Source organism: Larimichthys crocea, chromosome XII, assembly GCF_000972845.2.
Source record: "Larimichthys crocea isolate SSNF chromosome XII, L_crocea_2.0, whole genome shotgun sequence".
Taxonomy (NCBI): domain Eukaryota; kingdom Metazoa; phylum Chordata; class Actinopteri; family Sciaenidae; genus Larimichthys; species Larimichthys crocea.
The window spans coordinates 7,109,973-7,133,641 of NC_040022.1; the positions used below are offsets into that span (position 1 = coordinate 7,109,973).

Below are 23,669 nucleotides of genomic sequence, written 5' to 3' on the forward strand. Positions count from 1 at the left end.
GCTTAAATTTAAGTCTGTGCAGTGGCGAAACGCACAGTTCGCTTTGGATTTATACCCAGCCAGTGCCTTCTAGAGCACAACCTCTTTTTGGATGTAATCATATCAAGCTGATATTTTCACATCGATGTTTTGCTCTTTTGAACCTTTTTTTTCTTCTTTTTTTTTGCAACTGTTGGACGGAATTGTGCCACATTGGAGCTTTCTGTTGCGCTTCAAGGGACGATACATGCTATCCATACGCGTGGTTCAACCTTTTCCTGAATGCTTGTTGTCCTTGCATGGCATGAGTCAAATATAAACAGCTGATGTATGTATGTGTGCATGTGTGTTTTGTAACTGTTCAATCAATCTTTTCAATCTTTGCAACTGGTGTGTGGAGAGTAAATGGCCATAAGGCGTCCACCTCCCAGCGCGCACAAGTCCCTGTGATGTGGATCTGTTACACTTTGTCAAGCTTTTGTATGACTAAAGCCGGAGATTTCCTACCGACCGGACACAGTTTGAGGAGATAAAAGTTTTTTTTTTTTTGTGTGTGTGTGTGTGTGTCTTCAACGACTTTTTCCATCACGGTATCAATGATGACTGAGAACAATGAGATGGAGAGCGAGACGCAGCTCCAGCGCTCTCCAAGCACCATGTCCATCCAACCGATGACATCCAAGGCAAGTACCCAGAGTTTTCTCTAATGACCTGCCCTACAGTTCATACTCGTAATCTCTGAAACGAGGAGAAATAAGGCACCCAGATTCACTCAGATTCAAGCTGTGAACTTTCCTCCACATACTGAAAAACAAAATGATCGCAGACTTGTTTAAGGAGAGCGTTTCTTCCACGTTCTTTAACTGCGATTTTGCAGCTTGTTATTTCTGTATTATTCCACTGCTTTATGGAACATTGATAACAACACTTCACAATTGCAGTTCGTAATGACTGCGTCACTAGATGTAACCTCACACGTAAGGTCTGATGTCATTCTCTCCCCCTTTCTCTTCTGCCTGTCCAAACCCATTTCCTGCGCGCACACACACACTCACACACAAACAGACACACATAAAAGAGGATTTATTCACACTGTGAATTTAAATAGAAGAATGATTTTGGTGAATACTTTTTTAGAAATGTGTTTATTGTGATTTTATTTTCTATTTTCTTTTTTATTTGATGACTACTACTGACTCAGTCATGTCTCCCTTTTTCCACACTGCTGCACTCCCACACTATGTCAAATAAGATTTTATTCTGTGCTGAAAGGAAGTTTATATTTCAATAAGCAAAAATGGGCATGTTTATTTATATGTTCATTTTGTACCTAATGTGCAGAACTAGGTCCTTCTGCTGTAGTGTAGTGTAGGCCTGTCTTACCCTCAAGTGTCCTTACAAAGTGTCCTTATGATTCCATTTAATTTGTTGACATGACTGTATAAACAAAGGTTTCAAGGGCTCGCCTCCAAGTGCAGGAGCTGTGAAAGCTTTCGCAATGTCTGCTTTTTAATGGAAGGCTTATAGGACACTTGATTCATTACGCCTAGACACTTGGTACAACTTTCCCCTAAGCTGTCTCCGTCTCATGTGTCCTCTCGCCACCCACACACAAAAACACACATGCCATAGACATGTCTGAAGCAAAGCGACACTCAGCACAGTCAGATACTTCACCAGCTGATTGCCTCTGAGCTTCATCTAAATATTTGATGTCCTCTGTCAGTAGCATAAAAGCCGGCATTGTTGCGAGCTGTTTTATCACTACTCTCTTTCCACTGTGGCTCAACACTACTCACCAGCTGTTACCAAAGATATTGATATTCAAGCCAGACTGGTTGGTATTCATACGATTCATTGGGTGTTCTGGCTTCACCACATCACAACCATTTATACCACTAACTAACTGAGCTGGCCAATCTATCACGAGTCTGGTTCTTCATCTCCCTCTGCTCTTCCAATCAATTGAGGTTGCACTGCTTAAATTACAGGGCTCTGTGCTGGAATAGATTTCACTTTAACCTTCAGCCCCCATGCTCCTTCTAAAGCTCATAGATGTTTAGTATTCAGGTGTAATGTCAACTAACAACGAATGAATTAACATCTTTTGAACTTCCTTTAAATGCTCAGGATTCAATAGAATTTGCAAAAGAATAGTGTATTGAAGTTGATGTCAGGTTTTGTCTTAGGAGACCTGAAAATCCTGCACATCAATATTCCACCCGTATCTATTTTAAAGACTCAATCAAGACCATTCCTAAAATAAAATAAAAATCTGCCACAGGGTGTAATTTTTGAAGGAATCTAATCAGACACATAGTCATGAGTCCATGGTGTTTTTAATTAGATAAGGATGACAGGGAGAAAGGGAGGGAGTGACTCGTTCTGATAACAGATGCTCCTTGAAATCCACCAGCAGCAAATTTCCCACAAAGATGAATATCAGAACGCGGGAACAGAGGAAAACAGTGCCAAAGGATTAGAAGGAAAGGAAGCATGGACTTTCTCCCTTGCTCCCAACAATGTACTTGTGGTCTACTGCCAAGGCTGGCAGAAACGTGAGTGGTGGAGCAGACGAGATGCCTGAGCAGCAATCATCAGCCAATAGTGGCCCTTTCGGTTGAGAGCTGTTTGATTTCTTGGGGCTGTTGATGCCTTGGGAGTCTTTTCTTTGTGATAGAAGTGCAGAGGTGAACCACTTCTTTCTCCAAATTGAGTATACTGTCAGAGTGCCGAGATATAAAGACTTGAAATAATAACCCTACTCCATGTTTTTGGGAGATAGGCCCATTTGTCAGCTTCCCCATAGTGTGACAAGAACATCACAATTTATCTACATCCCCCACTTGGACTCGTCACTCAATCTTTTTCGCTCAATGTGAGCATGCACACAGCCAGTTGAGTGATGAGAGGTGACTGGCATTGCCCACAGTGTGAAAATGAATACTTGTTGCAGCTGTAATGCTAAATGACAAGTAATCATGCATCATACAGTTTGTAGCCAAGACCAGCTGTTTCGTGAAGATGATTTCACTCTGGTGCTTCACATCAACATGTGAACACAGAGTGAGTGTAGCCATGTCCCGCATAAAATGGCTTTAGCAAAAAACTCTTGGTATTTTGTACTGTTTATGGCATTTTTATGAAATTTACACAAGGTATACGCAGATATTAGGAAGATAGAGAGAGGTCCCTGACTGGAAATTAACCATTAAAGTTGTAATGATATTCTTTTAGGGCTGAGCAAAAATTTTATATAATCATTTGTAGTCTTTTGGTATGATCATATTGTGTTATAACTTATAAGTAAGTAACAAAATGAATAGTGAAGTTTTTACATGTTTGAACAGTTTTGCCTGACATAATGCATCAGCGCTTTAGGAAACAAAATGCATTTGAAACATTCATGACTGGATTAGTTAGACTCATCTTTTATATTGCAAGTGGTTTGGTTTTATCACACACACACACACACATACACACACACACACACACACACACACACACACACACACACACACACACACACACACACGCACCTGTTTACACAGGACAGCGTTAATTATAGTCATCTGCAGTCACTCATCGTCATGAATACGAATAGGTGCTGCTAATGATCTACAGGGTACAGGTGGATGATATCTGACGTGTGTGCTGTTATTTATAAACTACAAAACTTACCACTGAGTTAATATCCCAACATCTCTTTGAACCCACACTGTCACCTCTCTTTCTATGACACAGATTTGAGTGGCGTGAGCAAGGAAGTAAGTCAAAGATGGAGGCTGAAGTGGGCCAAGGTCTTTATTAATTAATGTAACACCTTCACTGCTGTGGTGTTTATTGATGTGACACCACTGACAAAGGTGTGAGCTGTTGAATTACCGGACACTAGGAGGCTACAAGTAACTAAAAATATAACTAGATTTGTGTATCTATTTGTGGATCAATGATGAGGGGAAGAAAAGTATCTGCTAGGGAGATTTGTTCGTCACCACTGATGCTCATTCAGGGGTCGCAGTCTGGCAGCATTTGTGTTGTGCTTGGGGTGCTGTGTATCACAAGGGTTGGGTGAGTGAAAATGGGTGGATGATGAGCTGCCAGGGCAAAGCGGCATGGTGAGTTTAGCTAAATGTAGACACAGCACTGCACTCCAGTGAGGGGAATGGTTGTAATCCACGCTCACACAGAGTTTCTCCTCCATTAAACAATCATAGCGAGAGGGGCAAAGAAGTCTCGGTGTGTGAGCAAGCGCATGAATGACTATGTGTGTGTACATGCATGAATTATATGGACAGAATGATGGTAGCAGCCTGTGATTATGCATCCCTTATCTGGTATTCAAAGCTGGATTCTGTCAGGCTGCCGTGCATAACTTTAGCCAAGAGGGGAATTGTTTGGACATGAAACTGGTTCCTTGTAAGCTTGATAAGCTGTTTTGTTCAGAGATTTTATGATATGTGTAAATTGTCTCTCTCTTTCTCTCCCTGCGATTTTTGCTGTTTTATATTTCTCTGAAATAAAGCCCTCAGGTTGCTCTGTCATCCTTGTTCAATTCCAGCTGTTTCCTGCCCCCTTCTTTCTGTTTTACATCACCTGCCCAAAACAATTGTGTAGGTGTAAATAATTATACCCCTAAATACATCATGTACCTGAGGATGATAATTTCCTCTGAAACCACATATTCGGCTGATGACCTAGAATTGAATTGAACCAGGAAACTGTGCCTCTCACAGCACGGTTATCCTTCTGAAGTATGAAATATCCTCACTACCAACAAGGTTGAACACTATGATATGAAATTTTTATAGAGGCCTTGGAGAATTTTAAAATAGAAATGACAGGCTACAGAAAATAAATGATTACATGTTTAAGTCACATACATGCACTTGCTTTAACACTGTGATATAAAGCCGTGGAGTGAAGGGGTGTATCAACTGTGGTGGTTGTTTTTTCTCTTCTTTTCTTAGAATTGAACATGGATAGTGGTAGAAGAGGAAAAAGAGGGAATTGGAAAACAAATAACACACAAATCTATCTGTTATAACACCTGGCCACTCTCTACATCAAGTGATATGGCTTTTTGACTGTTGGTTTTAGAGAGAAGCAAAACCTTAGGTGATGCAGACCCCACCACCAGGACCTTTTCTCAAAATTTCAGACTCTTGAAGCTTGAGAGACTGTATATTTTGACCTTTACAGCCTCTAAAGGCAGAGCTAGAGTACGTGTTTAAGCTTTTCCATTTGAAATGTTTTCTACTGGGTGAAAATAATGCACACTAAAGTACATTATGGCTACACGCTGTATTTATGGTCACATCTCCATTGGGACCAAGCCTTTGTTGTTCAGTCTTGACCTCTGGACCGGCTTGAGCAGCCCATATATATCTCAGCCTGGCCTCTGGCCCCATTAAATTCTGATGGAGGGAAGGAGAGCTACATATTCGGATAAAGCCAAAGCTTTATCATTGAATTATGTCTGCTGAAATCCTGCTGTCGCTCTGTGGAGCACTGACTTTGGACATTTATGTGACCCTTTGTGCGAATGACTGTGTGTTAGTATATGGATCGAAGATGTGAAAATGATGGGCTTTTATAGCTCCGCTGAGACAGCTCAGTGAAAATCTGCAGCAGTGTGTTTGTTGCCGCTTGAAGAATATTGACTGCGCAGGTGCATGTATATCTGGGCAAAGTTTTGCATTTTGCATGGCACTGTGAGTCATTTGTGAATTACATGAATAATTTGTGGAGACAGAAACATCAAGGTTAAACCAAACCCAAATATTCCTTTTGGGAGAATCATTCTTTTCTGCAGCTGAAAGGCTTTATTTAGTACTTGATGTACAGTTGACATATGTCCTGCTCTACGGAACAGGCATTGTCATGAAATTCCAGGAGATCATCAATAATACATAAGGGACTATCATACATCACGCCCATCTGTGGCAAGGCATGGTTGACTGAATCTTCTTTATCGATGTCTGCATCTCACCTGTCACAAATTCATGCACATAAATAGACTGTGTGTACTGATGACCTGAATTGAACGTGTTATCACACTGGCTTTGACTCAGAAGTATGACGCTCTCAGCTAATGCTCACGTGGAAGCTAACGGGAATGCTTTTTAGCACACTGACAGATGATTTGATTAGCTGTAATTGAGACATGTGCTCTAGCCGGAGCTGTTACGCACTCATCTGCTCTGGTTAAGAGAGCTTAGCTCAGGACTGTGATACTACAAACAATATGTGGAGATGTGTCAAAGCATTGTACAGTACCATTAACAAACATGGTTACCACCTTCTAATAAGGCATTCCACATAAAGAGTTTATAAGTTGTAATGATTAGATGTGTTAAGCATTGCTTGGTAATGTTTCAGTAGTTGGACTTTGCACGGCTGTCATAAAAATGTAGATGTTCAAATTTGAATTTTTCTGAGCACCTTAAGGGGAAACACGTGGGTGGAGAGTGTTGGGGGAAAAGTTGTATAAAGCCTTTTGTGCCAAATAGAACTCTGGGGAATCTAATAAATTCTTGACTGGCTGACTGACTTGAGTCAGTGTCCGTTGGGACTGAAGACCACAAGTTTTAAAATGAAAAAAAATCTTGAGGTGTGTGGTTAGAAAAAAGCAAGGTTATCAGATCTCTGTACCTCAGTCCTTTGCCTGCGGCTAGTGGCTCGAAGCTACATTACCTGCTCCTGGCACGACCTACCCCAACTTAACCGTTGGCGGTTGAGTTGCATTGTGGGTTGTGAAGGCACCAGGTTTTGACAAGGAGGAAAAGTGAGTTCCACAATATTATCGAAGTGCAATGCTAAATCTGCTAAGTACTATGTTAAAGCAAACTCCAGAAATGGTCCTTGTGGTGAGAATTAAATTGTAGTCTTAAATTGTGATGCAAAGTAATGACTTAATTTATTATCCCTATTAGGAAATTTGTCTGGGCTTCACTGTGCTGCATATCAGCTCTAATTACAGAAGAAATATTAAGCACAAACAAATTCAAGAACCAGAGACATGTGCAAAACGTACTGAAACCACAAATACATCCACACAACACACTAAACAGTCTCTAGTACACTTGTCCCAGACATCTACAGTACATGCACAAGGAGCATCGAAGGCATGCTGCACATCGTCTGCGGGTAACAACATCTTTTCAGTTAACTGCCATAGATATGAATGAATGCTGATAGTGCTTCTGATTCTGAATCTGCTACCAGAGTTAGACCACAATATTTTCTTGTCCCTTTTAAATTATTGATAAACTTACAACTTATAAACCCTTTATACGGTTCACATTACATATATACAGAGAGAATAGCACTATTCTGTGTAACAACATCTATAATAGCAGTATAATGTGTTGTATTAGTCTACTCTAGCTTGCTGGTGTAATCTGATGAATTTACTAATAGAGATTTTTACAGGAAGCATATGGACTGCACAAACCTGCACTCAGTCACACACTGACACAGGCCTTTGTTCCTCTTGCTCTACCTCCATGTGTCCCTTACAAACACACATACACACAAACTCAAATAGACAAACTGTTTTCATATCTTATTCCCAGACGCACGGAGCTGTAAACAGCGTGTCCCTGTAAAGTGATTATGTTTGGCACTGAGCAGAGTGAGCACTGACAAGCAGACAGACGGAGCATGTGTGCACAGAGTGTCTGTGGCCTACTGATTATCTGTCTGCATGTCTGTCTGTTGATCCATTCTTCCCCTGCGACACGACCACGCCCTCACACCGCTCACCCACTGCCACTGCATGTCAGGGTAACAAATGGTCAACATCCCCCAGGATAAACTAGCATCATCATCTGTACACAGAGCCGGAGGGAAATGTCAGGAAACGTGCATTTATCTAGCCAATCAATGCTAGATGGCTGTGGAGAGCAGAGCTTTACAGACACGACAGCCGCTGATGTTACGTTTTGTCGTCTGTTTGGCTTTTGAAATGCAGCAACCATCAATTCTTTTAAGAGTCTTTGGTCAATACAGCTTTCAAGATACGAGCACAGCTGTCTATGTCAATATACGTGAGAGAAGGTAAATGCAATTTGATATAGTTTCATGTTGTGGGCTCAGAGTTTGGCCCTGTGTGGAGGGATCCTGTATTTTTATTGCAAACCAGTGGTGGGATCAATTGGTCCAATGTACAGACTCCATCAGATTAAGAGCCTTGAGGAGAGGCTGCTGATAAATGAAGATTCTGAGCAAACTGTCTTGTTTCGGTCAAAATAGCCCCCCTGCCACCAATACCAAGGAATTTCCATTTACTCACAGTGCTCCTCGATGTATGGCCGTGGGTGTTTTAAAAGAGAAAAGCCCTATCTTGTTTAATAATGGGCCAAATGCACAAGCTGTTCCGTTAAATGTGCCTGTGCAAATAATATGCTTAGTCTCAGATAGCTTTGCTATTAATGTGTCGTTTCCTTATGAGGTGATATTGCATTTCATGAGTCACCCCTCCATGGTGCAGAGTGTTGTGTTTATGGATGCCGGGATATTGCTTGTGCTGTCCTGAAGGCGTATTAGACATTTGTTATTGCTCCCAAATGTGGCACAGTATTCTTGCTTATCTTGTGTTTATTCTTAGTGTGTCTTCTTTCTCTGTGTCTCTGTCAATGTGTGCAGCTCCAGAGACTAAAACGCTCTCTGTCCTTCAAGACCATCATGCGTAGCAAAAGCGTGGAGAACTTCTTCCAAAGGTCCTACAGCGACGCTCGCCTGCCCCCGGATTTCATCACTGACCCGCCACCTCCTTCTCCTCCACTACTACCTGGTTCTCCTCTCGTCAGCGACTGCTCACCATGCATTTCACCATCTCTCAGCCCCAACCCCTCCATCTCCTCCCACTCCCCCTCTCTCAGCCTTTCCCCATCACTGCCCACCAAGCCTCTCCGACCTCAGATTACCCACTGTTTCCAGGACCACGTCTTTCGCAAGCCCACCAACTGCCAGCACTGCAAGCACATGATAGTCGGTAAGGTGTTCAACTCCCTGGATTCTCTACCATTTTTGGGAGCAATTTTCACAGGATTTCTACCTGTCTCTGTTTATGTGGCTTCCAATCTAGGTCAAACATTTCATGGAAAAAACATCGCCTCTTATGTAAAAGACATTTAAAACTGTTATACAGGAACAATGTTTTATCATCACAGTAGGATTTATGAGTCTTAAAGCAAAAGTTCAACATTTTGGGAAATACGCTTATTGGCTTTCTGGTGGATGAGAAGATCAATAGCACTCCAGTTTTTTAGTATTTTACCAGTTCAGTTCAAGGCTGCACTTGGTTATCTTAGCTTAGTTTAGCTTAGATAAGCTTAGTTTAGTTGAGCTTAGCTTAGTTGAGCTTATCTTAGCACAAAGACTGAAAACATGGCTCTGTTCATCCATAACAAAATCCTGTATATAAAATATTTATGAGGTGAGTGATCTGGACTGTGAGTGTTTGTTACACAATAATCTATAAACTGTTTTTTTTACAAACAAAATATAATGTTTATTCGTTTATGTAAAGGGTACCAATTGGCTGATGCCATGGCAATCAGTTAATCCTCCAGGGGTCCACACCTAAAACAACACAGCTTAAGAGGTGCTGGTTGGCAGATTTTGTTATCTTTGGCTATCTGTTTTCCCCAATATTTTTTCCCTAAGCTAAATATAAGCCCTAAGCCACTAGCTGTCTTTATCATGCAGATGTGAGAGCGGTATCAATCATATCATCTATCTGCCAGAGAGTGAATATGCATATTTCCCAAAATGTCACTTGAAACAGAAATTTTATAAATGATCTCATGTCACTGATGTTTCTTCTACTCCTTTTGAGAAAATTAGATTGAGAACTGAACTTTATGTCTTCAGCGTATCGCTCTCAGTGTTTCTAACTGTGAAGAAACCATAGATTATTAACAGGGCTTGCTGTGGTGCAGATGTGTGAGTGCTTTTATTCCTAATTTTCTGCTTCCATGAACTACTGGCCACTCTTAGTATTTCTGCTAAATCTACTTCCTGTCACTATGATTGATTACAGACTGCAACCTGCTCCTCTGCTTTTGAGTCTGTGCTGGGTTTTTGCATGCATTGTGAGTTTATTTATGTAATGCATCACTTCATTTTAGCTGTACTTCTCTGCAGTCCCCAAACACAGTCCAGCCTTTGTCTCCTTGTTAAGCCGCTTAAGTAAAATCCATTTTTTCTCTTCAATGTAAAAGCAGCACTTTTATTAGGACATCTGCTCCATAACAGACCTGTCGATGTGATCCCCATCTTATCTTTGGTAAGATAAAAATAATAAATAAAAACATTCAGCAACAACACAGGATTTTTTTCCAAACCTAACAAATAAGGGGAAAATATCTCAATACTCAGTGGTTTTATATTGCTGATGCACTTTAAAACAAAGATGAAAAAATAAGATGACTCAATTCCAAATCGATTATGATTGAAATATCTCCAGCTGGTTTCCAATCTCTACAGGTTGTTTTGGAAGAGGAGCTGTTGATTATGAAGCTCTGCAAGCAGTGCCAGCTTGATAAACCTGGGACTGCTCTTGATTACACTCCCTCTCTGAGCAGAGAGAAACCTGCTCATATGATCTGAAGACCACTTTGGTTTGTTAGCTCTTTCCGCCCTTTGCGGATCTGCAGCCTGCTGCGTATTTCTTTTTGTGGCTGCCTCCATGTCTCCGTCCCCTGTTCTCATTCTCTCGTCTCTGTCCCTCTCTGCAGGAAACTCCAAACAGGCTCTGCGGTGTAAAACGTGCAAGATGGCTGCTCACCTGTGGTGCACCTCAGAACTATCGCAGCAGCCATGTCATGGGAAGGTGCGAATACACTCTGAATTTGATTTGTCTTATAGCACTGGCAGTTTTCCTCAACATTGTCACTGACTAAATGTTGAATCTTGTTTTCTCAGCTTTTATTTGTGTATCAACTGTCTTTTCTTCTTGTTTGAGTGTGGTGAACCTGTCTTTGACTGTTGAGGCATGGTGGTCATAACTACCCAGTTTTTACTCTGTTAAAAAAACAGACACTTCCAATTTCTGATGAAAATTTTCTATCGTCCCAGTACCCAGTTACTGTACAAAATCTGAAGTTAAAACAACAAGTTCACTAATTTAGGGTGGAAGTTACTTCCTGGCTACCTGGAGTCTTTAGTGCTGGTTGCCTGGCAACGGCTCAGCATATAACCCCTGGATGAATTTAAGGATTAATGGAACAACCTATAAATTATTATTCAGATTTGGTTACCTTCAGACAGAAGAGCTTCAGCTGGCTGTAGCTTTATATTTAATGAATAATACAAATAATGACATATGAGAGTGGTTTTAATTTGAAGTACATTTTTTTTCTACATGTAAAAGTATATTAAAACAAGGGGAACTACATAAGATACAAGACACAAGTGATCTCAACTAAACAAAAAGTCAAATTGTTTTTACATTTATGTAGAAAAAAAGAAATGTACTCTCTTCTCTTCCTCAACCCAGTCTGACTGGCCATTTCTCTGATTTTACCCAGACATTTTTAATAGCCACATTATAAAAACACCAATAACAATAATAAGTTTGGGCTGCAATCATGATTTGAATAACCTGAAGAGACTGTTGCCATGGTAATTTTACCATAATATCTGGACTGCTGGACCACTCAGAATCTTACCTGCAATCATGTGATTGGACGCAGAACAGAAAATGCAAAAATCTGTTTAATCATTATTGTTTCATAGCAGTCTGGGACAGCCACAAGTCATGCATTTACACGTTGCTTCATTTTTTATCACTACATCACTGCACACAGCCATCCATTTCATCAACACACATGCACAAACACAGTCACACACTGTGTAAACACTCTTGACCTGAGGGCAGACTCCGTCTCAATATACCAACCATATGGTGTTAGAATGCTGAGAGGACACAGATGCATTGTGATAAAGAGCATGATGCTGTTTTCAGTTTATTAAGAGATGTAAAGTGCTGATGTAGCTGAAACAAAGTCATTAATCACACCTTACCTTTGAGGCCAAAAAGACTAAAATATCTACATTTATAACCAAACTCGATCTTTAGCTTGAACACTTTATTGTTGCTCCCTTTGATATCAAGTTTTCATACTTCAGGAAAGATTTTGCATTGTGGATTTGGTGGAAATGTGTGCATCTTAAATTTGGATGGTGGGTTAAGGACAATGGTAGAAGGTGATTATAATTCACACTGGAATAGATTGGGTTGATTTCAGGCAGGGATTTTGTGTTCATCCTCCAGTGTAGGGCAGAGGATATTAGCATGCAACAAACGAGCCACTTGGAAAATTTTAAGAGCACTGTGTTCAAGATGGTTCAAAGGAGGCAGAAAGATAGAGGGAGAGTGGGGAGGGGAATGATGAGGTCAAAGGAAAGGTAAAAAATCATCAACAATGTTTCTCTCTTCAAAAGAATATGACAAAGTGAGTGGCTCATTTGCAAGTCAAGGCAAAGAAAAAACAACATCTCAGCTGAAACAGCTTAATTCAGTGTGAAATTGCAGTCGTGCAGACACACACATCCATGTCTGCATGTAAGCCATATGCACACGAGTGTATTCATTGTTCATAATTGGCATCAAAGAGAGCTAGCACTTTGCCTTCAGTTTGTGACCTAATGGCAGAAATGAGCTCTTTCCCTGCAGCGTGTATGCCTCTCATGCCTGTCAGTGTGCCTTGATGTATTTCTGATTCAGCAATTTTCAAATGACTCTATTATTGTCGTAAAAGTCACAACATGGAGCCTGTTCCCCCATCGGCTCGGCCTATAAACAGGACGGTAACTGAAAAGAATTCTGCTTTCTGCTCTCCTCCATTAGTCTGGAGCGTTCAAGCGAAACTTCAGCTCGCCGATGCTTGTCAATGACCAATTGACTGTCGTCAAGGAGGTTCAACCGAGCCAAGGTGAGCATAGCCGAGCGAGAGAGTGTGTGTATGTGTGCGCGTTTATGAGTGAGTGCATGTGTGCATTGTTATGTATGTGTCCCATGTGCTTTTGTTTTGTGATGTTGCTCTTGTCTAGCCTTTTGATTTATTTTTAGATTTTGTGTGTGCTTGTGCGCGTACTGTAATAAAACCAGAACTGTCTCCATCTCACCTGACAACCGAGGAGCATGAAGTGGAAAAATATAAAGAGGAAGAACAAATTCAGCTTCTCTTGGAGGCTGATGGACGGTCTGCACCCCGAAAGTATGTGAATAAATATTTATAAGTTCTAATGTTTATGTTTTTATATCTCTGTTTATGATTTGTTCTGTGTATCCTTGGACTGATGCAGGGTATGAATTTAATGTCTGGCACTGCAGCTTCAATGTTTAAAGCCTGATAAATATTTAAATGCTTCCTTTTGGTCCCGACCAACTCTCTGTATCATAAATTACACCTATGCATATTCACATAGAACAATTCTGAATAACAATCACATTTTTATTTAGAGCTATACAATTATGGAAACAAACATTTTTCACTTAATTGTTTCTGTCACTTTAACTCGCTGAAGGTAATCATAGGATTACAGACTGTTTTTATCGACTCACTGATCTGAAAGCACCTGAATTTGTTCTTCCTTTTTTTTTGTCTCTGAATGGGAGCTTGTTTTTTCTTTGCCATACTGTTAATAAGATAAACATATGTAGGTGATACCGTCCTTCATCTCACATACTGTATGCCTCGTTGAATCGGGGTTAGCACCTCATGCTGTCACTTCCTTGTACTACCCATGAATCAGGGTACAATTAACCTACGGCTCAGTCATCTCTCCGAGCTCAGCACCATGACGCCTGGGATTCTGCCAGATCCAGCTGAGACTGCAACCTGCCAAACTCACATTTACACATTGCAAAGTGTCCTCATAATTATTGCTAACAAAAGGCTTGGAAGATATGTTTACACAAATTTATATTAGATAGCAATTTTTATGATGGATTCACTTACAGACCCTATAATTTCACATCATGCCTTTTGGCAAATCAGTTTATTGTTTATTAAAGCTTATTTATTAGGGTTTGGAGTCTAGTAGCTGCTGAGGTTGAAGTATATACCACTTAATGCCCTCAGTTGTAATCTTGAAATGACAGTTACAATTTTATTACCTATTGAAATGATGCATACAAAGATTTGTGTTAGCCTAAAGTTAAGTCTTTATCACTTTGAAATACTTACATCGGTCAACTAAAGATATTCTTGCTGCTGAATTCCTTCTTCCACAGAGGCATTGACTTCAATATGAAACCATTTCGACTTCACCCTGCACTGACACACACAGCACATTCGAGCTGGAAACTCTAATTCCTAACTTCAGAAATACTCTGATAGCACTAAGCGCTGCCATCTCCATGAAATGCAGCAATGAAGGCGTTCTAAGGATTTCCATATTTTAAATCTCATCTTATATTCTCTTTCTAGTCAGCTAGCAAGCTCCAGATATTACAGCTATTAAAACTAAGACACATCTCTTGCCAATAAGAAAACGTATAAATAAATCAAAGGCTGTAGATTTATTGGAATATTTCGATGTCTCCTTAATTTTTGGCTGCTGTCCTCTCTTAGATCTGAAGTGGGTCACTTTGGTCCAAGACTGACTGTGGTACTATGGTTATATTTAGACCCTCTGGTTCTCCTAGATTGGCACAGGCACAATAATAATAATGATGTACAGTGCATAATCCAAATTGTATTGTGTGTGGAACTGTGTCTTTGCGTGAATACTTTACCTGCGTGTTTGCAAATAAAGTGAACAGAAGTGTGTGCGCGCATGAGTTCATGAATGTGTGTGTGTGTGGTTTCAGAGGCTGCGCGGATGCGTGTAGACCCTGTGTATGCTGCCTTGCGCTACGGGACGTCCTTGGCGCAGATGAGCCGCTCCAGTTTTGGCAGTTTGTCAGAGTCACCAACACGCAGCCTGGTATGACATCATCACCAAGTGGTTGGGGGCAGAGGACAGATGGTTTTTACAGTGCTGATCCATTGGTCAACATGTTGGTTAAGTATTGACTATAGATACAGCAGCCTAACCCTAAACAATTAAAATAGAGTTTAAGTTTTAAAGAAATTGTTTTGGAAAAATATGTCTATTCACTTTATAGCTGACAGTAAGTTAAGAAGATCGATACCACTCTTGGGTCTGTACAGTGAATAGAGAAACTCTAATTACTAATTTGTATGTTATACCCTGTTTATTGTTCTATACAAAACACAAAAGACATTTTGCCATTTTATATGTGGTTATGTGCTGGATTATTAAAGTAAAGCTAACCAGATGGTAGCCTAACATGACAGAGTGGTACCAATCTTCTTGCTGCTGTTCACCAGAAAGTGAATACAATTCTCCACGTCAAACTCCTGCTTGAGAATCCTCTTTTTAAACATGTTCTCTCTTCTGAGGTTATGTCAGCCCCCAATTAAATCCAACTTGGCATATGGTGAAGTGCTTTAATTAAACACAGGAGTATCATCTACGAGGAGCATAACTCATGACACTGGTCTGTGTGTTCCTCTTATTAAACATGTAGTTGAAGTAGTGTGCAAGTCTCGCTTAACCTCCCCAAAACTTTCTCATACATGGCCTAACAGTACATGTATATAGGTCATATATACAGGTCTTTTTCTGACACTGAGAACTTCTGATCTATGTGGCGTGTAGGCTGAATAAAAGTCTTGTAAAATGAATCCTCTTTGACATCGGGCACTAACATTTGATTATTATTTTTTTCTCTTCATTTCCACCTTTGATAAGGGGGAGGGAGGTGAGGAGAGTCAGCAGAGACAGTGCAGCATGGAGGAAGAGATAACTCAGGAGACAGGGGGTAAACATCACTGTGTGTCTGTGTCTTTTTGAATGTGCATTATGTCCATTATGCTGTATGTCCATGCTTATATGTGTCTGTGCATAAGTTGTGTTTACCTGTGCATGTCTGCTGCGTGAGAGAGACTTACTGTGTCTGGAAAAATGACATGCTCTGATTGCATATGTGTGGTTACGTGCTTCCCTGGCACCTTCTAAATAAAAGTCTCACCACCTCCAGACACTCCTGTCCCCGACACAGAGATCGAGAAGGAAGAAGAAGAGAGCAGCGGCCAAGTTCAGACTCCTGCAGAGGATAACAGTGTGAAGGTACCCCCTCTTTGTAATCCTCCTATGCAGACTGTAGTTGTTTTCCTCAACAAGCACATATTTCTGGGTCACTACCTCCCTTCCCCGTGTCTCCCTGTGTCCAGGTGCCCAAACGCATTGAAGTTCATTCCATCCACACCTATGTAGCGCTCTACAAGTTTCTGCCTCAGGAACAGAATGACCTGGAACTACAGTGAGTAAAAGCCAAACAGACTGCCTACATGTGTGTACACATGCAGGAGTACTTATGTCGTATTGTGTTTTTCCAATTGTGTGAGTGTGTGAGTACTTTGTGTTTTTTTGTCCCTCCCTCTGTTTTGCCCCGGCTTTTGTTCCTGCAGGATGAAAATGTCCCTACCATCTGCAAAGGACGGTGCAGGGGCGCCCTTAAGGACGACTAATTATAAACTCAGAGCCCATCACTGTTCTTTTGTAGAGCTAGCAACTGAGCTATGTTCCCAGCAGGAGAGAGGAGAGACACTGAACAACTGAGAGATGAAAGGGCCTAAGACGAGATGGCATAGTGCTGAAGATTACCATATGAAGAGAGAGAGTTTGAGAGGGTGGGAGAAACAGGGAAAAGCACAAATATAGAAGTAAAAACTCTATAAGATGAAGGAGGACTAAGTAAAATTAGGGCAGGATGTGTATGTGTGTGTGAGAGAGAGGTGTGTGTATGGATGGTTAGGGGACAGTTTTCACAAAGGTAGAAGATCCATGCGATTGTTAGCGGCCATCTGTGCTGCAGGTGTGTGCATGACTGCACGATGTATCTGAACTGATGAAAGCATTATGTGTCTATGTGCCTCCGTCAGGGTGGGACTGGGATGGACTGCATTCATTTGTAGGGATTCATTTGTGAGGAAAATTCTTGATACGTTAATTCTACGTGACAGAGTTACAGAAAATATAAGCACTTGACTTGAATTTAAAAGCTCTGCACACCCACACATGTATTTTCAGTTATTCTGCAGTTACTAGGTACGCTAGTAATCAAGGTCACCAAATCTCCATTGCATCATGAAAACACTTACAGTGTAAAGCCCTAGAGTGAATTACATTTTCTTCATACTGTCATAATGTTTGAGTGTCGGCATTGTCTGTGCGTATGTGTGAAATTCATTAACTAAAACAGTGGAACAAGAAACTCTTTCTGCTAACAATCCCACGCTGCAATTTAACAGTCAGGCACCAGTATAATGAGAATTTATAAGTGTCCAGAATCTCGGTTTCTTGCTCACTATAGAGTAAATTTCTGTCTATTGTATATGGAGTCGTGACAGACTGAACAGGGGAGTGATTTCAGACACATCACATGTACTATTAAGAGTTAAAGTAAAGTTGAATATGGCCCGTAATAGCTACAACAAAACGAACAGGAGACTTTACACCACAGTCTGGAGCAGACGTCTAATCAGGCAGGTTATGTGAAAATACCTGGTTGTGCAGTTGGTGTGCATGTACAAGGTTTTTCCAGCAGACATGGTGTCTTGTCATAGCCGGAAAAACAAATTGAACGCATTAAAAATGACTGAGCTCCTGGTATTATTCATGCTGGCTCACTGTCATGGCTTACTGGGATGGGAACTGAGCCATCGTTAAATAAATTTGTCTGTGTTTTTCCTGCTCTGATGAGTCAAAATAACATAATAATAGCTTATGACAATGATAGCTGTGGAAAAAAAGGTACATGGGTGTGATGTTTTGGGGTGAATTTTGATACGTCTCCTAGGGACCTTGCTTATGTTTAAACCTGAAGTTTGAAGGTGAAATAAGAGCAGCTTAGTTTAGCTTTATTTATAGGTTTGATATAATCGTGTAGCAGCTGCTTTCAAAAGTAGGAAATGCTTTTTTCTCTTTTGTCTTTCTCTCAGAGGAAACTTGCAAAATCTAAACCCACCCACTCTCATCTGGAGCAGCTTTTGTTTCTGCCTCCCTGGCTGTTGGTGCACGGAAACAGTAAATACTGGAGCAGCATTTTATATAGGTCAAAGCGTGAATATCTATTATAACATGTTGTTAAGTTGTACCTACTATCCATTCTTGGAGGATTATAAAGATGTATGAACAAAGCTGCTGTTAGACGTAAGTTAAACTAGGCTAATACCGCTGTTGAACATACACCTTCAAATTGCATGCAGAGACCTAAAAAAAGGCATCGACGAGTTTGTCATTTAGGCTTTAAGTAGCTGTGCACCTGGGAGAAACCTCAGTGAGCAGAATAATTTGTTTCATATTAAATAAATTGCCAGTATCACTTGAGATATATGGGTCTCATCCTAGTTGGTAAGTTTATGTAACTATGTGCAAACTTACTGTATGTGTCTGCATTTCTCATGGATAATCATATAGGGCAGTAGTGAGAGCAGACACCCAGGAGACGCAACGTACAGAAGTGCAATTGGGACAGCAGTTTCTCCCTGTGTATCTGGGACAGAGGGTACATGGTGTGTGTGTGTGGTGTGTGTGTGTGTGTGTAGAAAAGTAACATGAAAAACTGGGAGCATCATTGGCATGCAGGCCATGTTGGCTGCGGATCAGGTCCAGCCTTGCACCACTGCAGACTCTACAGAGTCGTAGACCTTGGTGTCAGCTGCACACAAAGACTCATCCACATCTTAACCTCCACAGCTTTGTAACTGTGGGTACAACAGCTTTCTGTGGCAGTTTGATAATGTTATCTTTTGTGCTCACACTCAGCTCTTTTTTTCCTTCTTTTCTTGCCTGCCGCTCTCACTCCCTCACCCCCCCTCCTCTTCATCTCCCCATCCCCTTTTCCTCTCCACCTCAATCACCTTCCCTTTCATGCGCCTTTTTTTTTTTCCATCTTCTCTCTTGTCTTATCTCCTCTAGTCCCGGTGATCGGGTGCAGGTCACTGACGACTCTAATGAAGAGTGGTGGAAGGTGGGTAATAAATCATTTGCTAACATCAGCATGCATACGCGTGTGCTAGTTGGTGTGTATTACCCGTGTTCTTGGGTGCATATTGTGTATTTGAGTGTACAGAAGTAGGTGTGCGTGCATTCACTGTGCGCATGTGTTAAATCGAGTCTTTAAATCAAGCCTTTAATGCATTACACCTGCTCCACTCGTGCCTGTCATAAACATGCACGCAGGCACAGACAGAAATAGAACATAATTTTCTCTGAAAATTACCGATTTTAACATAATGAATAGTGTTGCAACCTCAAAGAGGTCTTTATTGAGTGTGTAATGAGCTTCACTCACTCCCAAAAGAAATAAACGTGCATCTGTGTGTGTGTGCGTGTGTGTGTGTGTGTGTGTGTGTGTGTGTGTGTGTGAGTGTGTGTGTGTGTGGGTGTTTCAGTCACAGAAAAAGGAAGGTGTACCTTGCATGTAACTTAAGTAAAGACCAGAATCTGTCTTTTATCAAATAGACATTAAACAAATGTGACAGTAGAGTGGAGCAATTTTTTGTTTGCGTTTGAAAACAATTATTACCTTATTACTCTAATCACTGAAGTGTCCCATCTTTAAGCATTTCTCTACAATGATTTGTTACAGCACACACAGAAATGTGAGGAAATGTGTTACTACCTGACTCACTTTGTCTGTAATTTCCCATTATTATTCAGAATAAAGGGTGACAAATTGCCTCTTTGTTTCTACTGACTTAACAGAAGATGACAACAGCGAAACAAGTTCAGAAAGGTTCAGCCAGTCTGGGAGCCAGTCAGAACATTCATCTGGCTCATCAGCAGCCCTGCACCACATGTGGCCAGCTTTGAAACAACCATAAAAAACTAATATATAGGTGCAGACAAAGTGAATCACATATTTAAACCGGCTTTAACACAAATTTAGTGCTTCTTTAATATTAAATATGTGACTAAATAATCCAGATATATTCTAAATGATGACTAACTGTGTTTTTAAGGGCAAGAGTGGTGACAAAGTGGGCTTCTTCCCTGCCAACTTTGTGCAGAGGGTGCGGCCAGGAGAGAGAGTATGGCGGGTTGTCCAGGGTCTTCCCGGCAACCGAGAGAGAGGACACATGGCCGTGAAGGAATCCCAGGTATCCAAATATTATATTCTATTTTCTGCTTTCTTCATCTCATATATGCTTATACCCTACCCTTACCCTGATCATAAGGTTCCATCTACTCTATGTATCTGTTTGTGGGTCCGACTTTATCTGGTGCAGAGTTGCAAGGGGCTGGGCGCCTTTCCCAGCACACACTGGGTGAGAGACGGGGCACATTCTGGTCAGGACATGATCAAAAGATTGGCACCAAAATGATCTCTGTCTGTGTGTCAACTCTCATAATCTTTAGTTTTTACAAGAAAATACACGGATTCTTTGTAAAGACTATATACCATTTTAAACAAATTTTCATCCATGATTTAAATCTCCACAATACAAAAAGTTTCCTGCTGCAAGAAGCTGTGCACTGACACTATACTGTAGTTTCCATTAAGAGTTTTCCTTTAGCAGAAGTCCTTAAATCTTCTTGTAATTACAACATTAAAATTAAAATGTTGAAAAAACACAAATGAGCTGCTGTTTATGCACCCTCAGTAAGTCAAAATACGAGCCTGTGTTATGAATTAGTATTTTTAAATTATGTAGTAGAGTGCTTTTTTAACATTTATACTAATGAATTCTGACAAATTAAGCTATTCTTCGCATAAATTACATTAAATAACCGCATGCAACTGGTATTAACTGTAATATTAAGAGAAAGATTATGATATTAAGTCACATCATTTTGCTGCCAAAATGGATACACCTGTAGGCAATTCCCCTAGTAACACCAATGTTCTTGAAAATCTATTACTGTCAAATTCCTTAAATGTAGAAAAAAGTTTTTTTTTCTATATTCCAACATCTGTTACTTGACAGAAAATAGAGCAACTCACTTTCCGTCTGCTCCTTTTAGATCTGTGTGGGGAAGCTCGAAGACGGCGAGGTGTTTCTGAAGCTGAGCAGTGGGAAGAAGAGAGGGCTGGTCCCTGCTGACTCCATAGAGGAGATCTGAGCCTCTGTGCATACACCACCCCCCTTCCACTTCTACTTCCCCCCCTCGGACGCATACATCTTTAAACTAGCACCATCACTCCTCCCCCATCTTCCCCTTGGCACAAAGACAGCCAAAGCCTCTCCGCCCAGTCCTTACTGACTTAAACCAAACACAGAGAAACTGGACACACACCTCTGTAAAGAGCTGGAACCACAGCCCCTGATGAACACATGGTCTCTGGTTGAATTGGTTTACTGCCTTTAATACAGGTGTACAGTTATGCAGTAATCCTGCTTTTAGAAAGGAACTGTTTCTCAGTAGTCTAGCGTTACTGTAGTTTTATCTTTCTAATACAAAAATAAATGTTTAGGGTGCACAAGTTGGAAATGCTTTATATGTATATATAAGTATATAAATATGCTTGCTGGATGATGGTGCAAATTTAGTTTTTCCACATCAAACAATATCTACAACGTGAGACGAGGCCTATAATAGGAACATGATGCTTCTGTCAGTGTCCTTTTCTTGTTTCTACCCACTGCGTATGTCTCATCCCTATCTGCTCATGTCAGGGTCTCTAGCCTGGGGACTGATATCAGCTTCATATAGGCTGGTGCATGACATGAGGCACTCGCCAAGGACAAGACACTGCCAGCCAGAAAAAGCTACTGCCACTCAGACAGCCCAGAGACTCAGATGAAAGGAGTGCACACGATCCGTAAATCCTCAGCAGTGTCAAGCTGAGTTATAACTGCGCTCGCCACCTTCAGAGTGCAGAAATGAGAAGATTTTCAAAGAAAATTGGAGGCTCTGAAGATCTTTTCAGGGGAAACTCAAAAACTTTTTTTCCTGACTTTTTCATTATAAAATAACTGAAAATATGATACGAAAATGTGTCAGAATATGTTTTTTTCAGCATTTGCGCTAAGAGAAATGTTTTGCAAAACAAAGTTTCCCTTTTCAACAATCCACAAGACAAGAACTTAAACTTCCGGGAATACATTTTGGTGTAATGTATTTTGAGGTAACAGAAACAGCAGTGGTTGTCTAGGGTCTATATTTTGTTGTCTTGGTTTTTTTTTTTTTTAAAGACGACACAGAAAAACTAGAAAGGTAGATGAAACTTGCTCTAGGAAAACTACGAATGGTGGTGCTGAGCAAGAAGAAGTGTCAAAATCTCCAGAGTAAGTTATATATCGCAGGAGCTGTTCCCGTGTTTTCCTATAAAGGACTGGTGAGCATAAAAAGGTTGGCTTCTGCATAGACAAACTACAGCGGGTGTTGCAAGAGTTGCACAGCATTTTAACATGACTTCACTCGAGCTGGAACAGCGGGAAATAAACCGAAGCCAGTCTGCCAGAAAAACCAAGAACACAATCGGGATCTTTCTGACCATGACAACGAGTCTAAGTTCCACTGACAGCACAGAGGAGGACACAGGAAAACACAGGGAGTAGGAGGTGCAGTGAGAGGAATGACATCAGTGCTGAACCGTTATGAGTCAGTGTATGCGCTGTGCATGCAGGTAGTGTTGTACCCACGAGTCATCATTGATCAAATGTCAGCCTGTCATCTTCATTTTCCGCTCCCCGTTTTGCCTCTCTCCTTGTCACTTCATTGATGTGACTAGTCAGTTATGACAAAGCACTGAAGGCATTTTTTTTTTCTTGGATGTTGGTATACATTTGATTTTGCTGTCAAATTTATTCATCCATTTCTTATTAAACAACAGTGAAGCTTTATTTAATTTTTGATTCAGAGAGAGGATACACACACATGAACATGAAGAAAATGTCAGCACAGAATACAACAGTAAATCGATGGCACGCATATAACTCATGTCTTCTTTCAAAGCACAGAGTTTTAGCTAATATGATCCTTCTTTAGTCTACATTTCAATATATGCGAAAGCATTAAGAGACTGTGAGAGATAAACTTCTCTTCTTGTGGAAACGAGAATAGCACTTTATTTTTTGTTGAGGTATCCCCTTCATAGTGATCGTATTTTACCTGCGACTTCACTTTCATTTCACCGTGGAGCTCTTTGGTTTGTCTTGTCTTTGTGTGTCAGATGTTTCCAAAAAATATCAAAAATGGAAAAAACTGAGAATTTACACAGCAGCAACTATCTTGGAGAAAAACAAAGCAGAACTGGATTCATGATTTTACCCATGCAAACACTTATCTTGCATTGTGCCTAGTTTTATGTAGCATCATGTGTTCACACCTTTGAGAAATCAAAATGTAAAGTATGTGTTTGGTCGTATCCTGAGTCCAGAGTCATTGGTTGGTCGCATACCTCAATAAAAGATTTTACAAAACAGTCTCTGCCTTTTTCATGTGTGCATAATGTGACATGATATGTAAACTGGTACACTGAAGATAGTCCTGTATGTGTGAATGCTGTTGAGCAAAGCTGTGAACGTAGTCCAGCCTATTTAGCCTATATAGCAAGGCTTTAATGGCACATTTAACGGCATCCATGCATAATGCACCATCCTCTAAGCACACACTGCTGTGTACAGACAAAGACCAAAAGGATGCTCAAAACACAT

The 23,669-nt window shown here is 40.7% G+C and overlaps 1 protein-coding gene across 2 annotated transcripts; it reads left to right on the top strand.

Moving 5' to 3' along the window:
* Positions 1-10: 10 nt before the first annotated feature.
* On the top strand, positions 11-22,185 carry LOC104926510 (SH3 and cysteine-rich domain-containing protein 2). Of its 2 annotated transcripts, XM_010740383.3 has the most exons (11): positions 11-662; positions 8,629-8,977; positions 10,725-10,819; positions 12,839-12,923; positions 14,807-14,922; positions 15,754-15,823; positions 16,043-16,131; positions 16,236-16,324; positions 18,985-19,036; positions 20,031-20,168; positions 21,034-22,185. In XM_010740383.3, exons 1-11 carry the CDS (start codon positions 576-578, stop codon positions 21,130-21,132), a joined length of 1,269 nt encoding a protein of 422 aa, XP_010738685.2. In that variant the 5' UTR covers positions 11-575; the 3' UTR covers positions 21,133-22,185. The 2 variants fall into 2 exon arrangements, with proteins under 2 accessions (XP_010738685.2, XP_019114291.1); XM_019258746.2 differs by lacking the exons at positions 14,807-14,922; positions 15,754-15,823 and having other exon boundaries at positions 14-662.
* The last annotated feature ends 1,484 nt before the right edge of the window (positions 22,186-23,669 follow it).

What these genes read in the sequence shown, in the direction of transcription:
- LOC104926510 (XM_010740383.3), top strand. Translation starts at nt 576, where the DNA reads ATGATGACTGAGAACAATGAGATGGAGAGCGAGACGCAGCTCCAGCGC. An exon ending in GGAGGTTCAACCGAGCCAAG is followed by an intron (nt 12,924 to 14,806) that starts GTGAGCATAGCC and finishes GTGTGGTTTCAG; the next exon opens with AGGCTGCGCGGATGCGTGTA. An exon ending in TGGCCGTGAAGGAATCCCAG is followed by an intron (nt 20,169 to 21,033) that starts GTATCCAAATAT and finishes TGCTCCTTTTAG; the next exon opens with ATCTGTGTGGGGAAGCTCGA.